The sequence below is a fragment of the Amphiura filiformis genome, chromosome 12 (assembly GCF_039555335.1).
Source record: "Amphiura filiformis chromosome 12, Afil_fr2py, whole genome shotgun sequence".
Taxonomy (NCBI): domain Eukaryota; kingdom Metazoa; phylum Echinodermata; class Ophiuroidea; order Amphilepidida; family Amphiuridae; genus Amphiura; species Amphiura filiformis.
In genome coordinates, this window is record NC_092639.1 from 45094438 (window position 1) to 45097354 (window position 2917).

The window sequence follows — 2917 nt, forward strand, 5'->3', positions numbered from 1 at the left end:
GCAAAACCGAGAACCATAATATTTAGTTTCTTGTTGAGTTTTGTGTGTGTGTTTATAATTGTCTTGTTTCTTGTTGAGTTCAAGGTTAGCAACTATTTTAAACTGTTGAGATTTGGTAGTTCACAGCATCTTGCGAATGGTAGTGAGCTTTGGCAAAAACTGCATTGCTCATTTCATAGTGAGCGTATAGAAGAATTCAAATATCACAGATATACTTTTGTAAGTCCTGTGGTTCATAAGATATGTTGTAAAAAAGATTGCAACAACAACACTTTTGTAAAACGTACATAACTCATTAACAACAATAAATTAAGCAAGTTTTCAAAGTATAGGATTTGTAGAATGAACTTTTGCAAAACATGAAGGTGTTATTTTTCAATAATGTATTGATCTAGATAATGAAAATCAATTTTTTGGTTCCTGTGACCAACAATTACTCGTCTACCCTTAATTATAATCATGTGTGTTTGTCTTTCTTTCGTTTCTTTCAAGTGCCACATATTACCAGTACACAAGATGGGACTACGTGGTGGACGAAAATGCAAAGCTACATCTTATTGAGGTACGCCCGAATTAGGGGTTCATTCATATATTTGCATGACTAAACGGTTGTTTATGCCCGAGGGGCCGCCCGTTCATACATACCAGAACATTTTGTGATTCTTATTTCATCAAAATAATATCAAAAATTACAAGTAACATCAGTAAGAACCATGAATTTCCTTCGTTTTCCCTACCCCGCGATCGCACATCCGGGCCACCGGGCATAAACGTTGTTTATGCCCGGCTCTCGACCAATTACGCGCGCCGTTATATAACGCGTATGTATGAACATGCTATAAAGATGGCGCTGCAAAAGTTGTTATGGGCATAATTCAAATGATAGCAAAATATTAGTCTAAATTGCGTATGGTTGAAATGCTCGTTGCACGTGTGAATCTACCCGGGGTGGGGGGTTCTCACATGTCAGCTATACGGGTATGTGCCGCGGCAACGACCCCTTTTCAGCGCCGACACTGCTCCTATAGTAGCCCCCCTATAGTTGTGTTCATTCAATTGGAATTCCTACTTATAGACCCCCAGAATTCATGGATCACCGCTCTCTTGCCTGGTAAGTTACCTAGCCGTTCCCCAGACTCCCATAATTCATTGACCGCCGCTCTGATACCTGGCCTGGATCGGCATGTTTCCTGTGGTACTTTTGCAAGCTCAAAACTTCAAAAGCTGCTTAATATTGGGCGGGATATTGGGCTCCATATGAGGCATCAATCAATGCATTTGTACGGATTGAAGTTGAACATTAAAAATCACCACGCAGTTAGAACGCTGGACAACCGATTCTTTAGAAATGCATAGTCGCGCTAAAAGTCGATCGATACATGTTAAAATCAGCACAATTCAGATAGACACCTTTGTGCTATGAACTTAATTTTCTCGGTCAAATATGCAACACTTTCTTCCAACACCACCCAAGGAGAAAATATACATGGACATCACCAGGCAACCTATACAGAAACCAAATAGACTACATCCTGATCAAACAGAGATGGAAAACAAATGTAAAGAACTGCCGCACTTTTCCAGGTGCAGACATAGACAGTGATCATAATCTTCTATATGCAGACTTCAAACTGCGTCTCAAAATTCTGAAGAAGGCAAGAACACTTGCCAATTATGACATCCAGAGCCTACAGGATGTAAGCATCAAAGAGAAATATCAAGTAGAAATAAGCAACACATTTCAAGCTCTAACAAACACTGAGAATACTCCAGAAGAACTGTGGTGTGATTTCAAAGACAACATTCACAAAGCTGCAAACAAAGTACTGGGAAAAGGAAAGCAAAGAAACCATGGATCTGTGAGGAAACTCTGCAAGTTATTGATACAAAACATCAGTTACGCCCACAGAGCCAGCACTCAACTGAGATCAATATTGAATACAAAAACTCAAGAAGGATGTTGAAAAGAGGGTTAGAGAAGATAAAGAACTGTGGCTTAAACAGGAGTGTTCAAAACTCGAACAATACAATGCCATGCACAATTCGCGTGAATTCTTCAAAGCAGCCAAAAACTTTGATAGAAAAACTGCCACAAGGAACTCAAACATAAAAGACAAAGATGGCAAACTTCTTACTCAATCCGCAGAAATCAAAGGCAGGTGGAGAGAATTTGCTGAAGAATTATATGAGAACACAGACCATGACCCACCACCAATCATTGAAGTAAATCCCAGCACCAGTGAGCCCAGTATTCTCCTGGAGGAAATAGAACAAGCTATTTCAAAGCTGGGAAACAACAAATCTCCTGGAATAGATGGCATCCCGGCAGAGCTCCTGAAGGCATCCGGGACAGCAGGCCGGCAGATGCTTTGGAATATCTGCAATCGGATATGGGAAACAGGAGAGTGGCCAGAAGACTGGGTTTCATCCGTTTTCATCACAATCCCTAAAATTTGACAATTATAGAACAATTGCCCTCATTTCACATGCCAGCAAAATTTTACTGAACATCGTGCTGAACCGCATACAGAACATCCTGAACTGTGAAATTGCAGAGGAACAAGCAGGGTTCCGCAAAGGAAGGGGAACGCGAGACCAAATCTTCAACCTACAGATGATATTACAGAAGAAATTGGAAACAAACACACCACTTATTCAGTCACTATACAGCACACAGAGAGCTGCAGTGCGAGTTGATGGAGAAATCACTGAATGGTTTAAAATCAAAAGAGGAGTACGACAAGGTTGTATCATCTCACCGGCCCTGTTTAATGTGTACTCAGAGATCATCATGAGAAAGGCAATCACTGAACAACACAATGGCATCAGCATTGGTGGAATGAAAATTACAGACCTGAGGTATGCAGATGATGTGGCTCTCCTTGCTGAAAATGAAGATGACCTACAGATGCTGCTG

General features: G+C 40.7%; 2 protein-coding genes across 2 annotated transcripts in view; both read left to right on the top strand.

Annotated features, from left to right (window-relative positions):
• Positions 1 to 1964, top strand: part of LOC140166838 (probable tubulin polyglutamylase ttll-15) — a 7259-nt gene extending 5295 nt beyond the window's left edge. Inside the window, exon 7 of the mRNA XM_072190326.1 lies at positions 1475 to 1964. Within this exon, the coding sequence (XP_072046427.1) occupies positions 1475 to 1964 (490 nt within the window). The remainder of the gene's footprint in view (positions 1 to 1474) is intronic.
• A 70-nt stretch (positions 1965 to 2034) lies between these two features.
• On the top strand, positions 2035 to 2457 carry LOC140166839 (uncharacterized). The gene has a single exon (XM_072190327.1). It carries the CDS (start codon positions 2035 to 2037, stop codon positions 2455 to 2457), a length of 423 nt encoding a protein of 140 aa, XP_072046428.1.
• The last annotated feature ends 460 nt before the right edge of the window (positions 2458 to 2917 follow it).

Excerpts from the sequence above, each read along its gene's own strand:
- LOC140166839 (XM_072190327.1), top strand. The coding sequence starts at position 2,035 with ATGCACAATTCGCGTGAATTCTTCAAAGCAGCCAAAAACTTTGATAGA.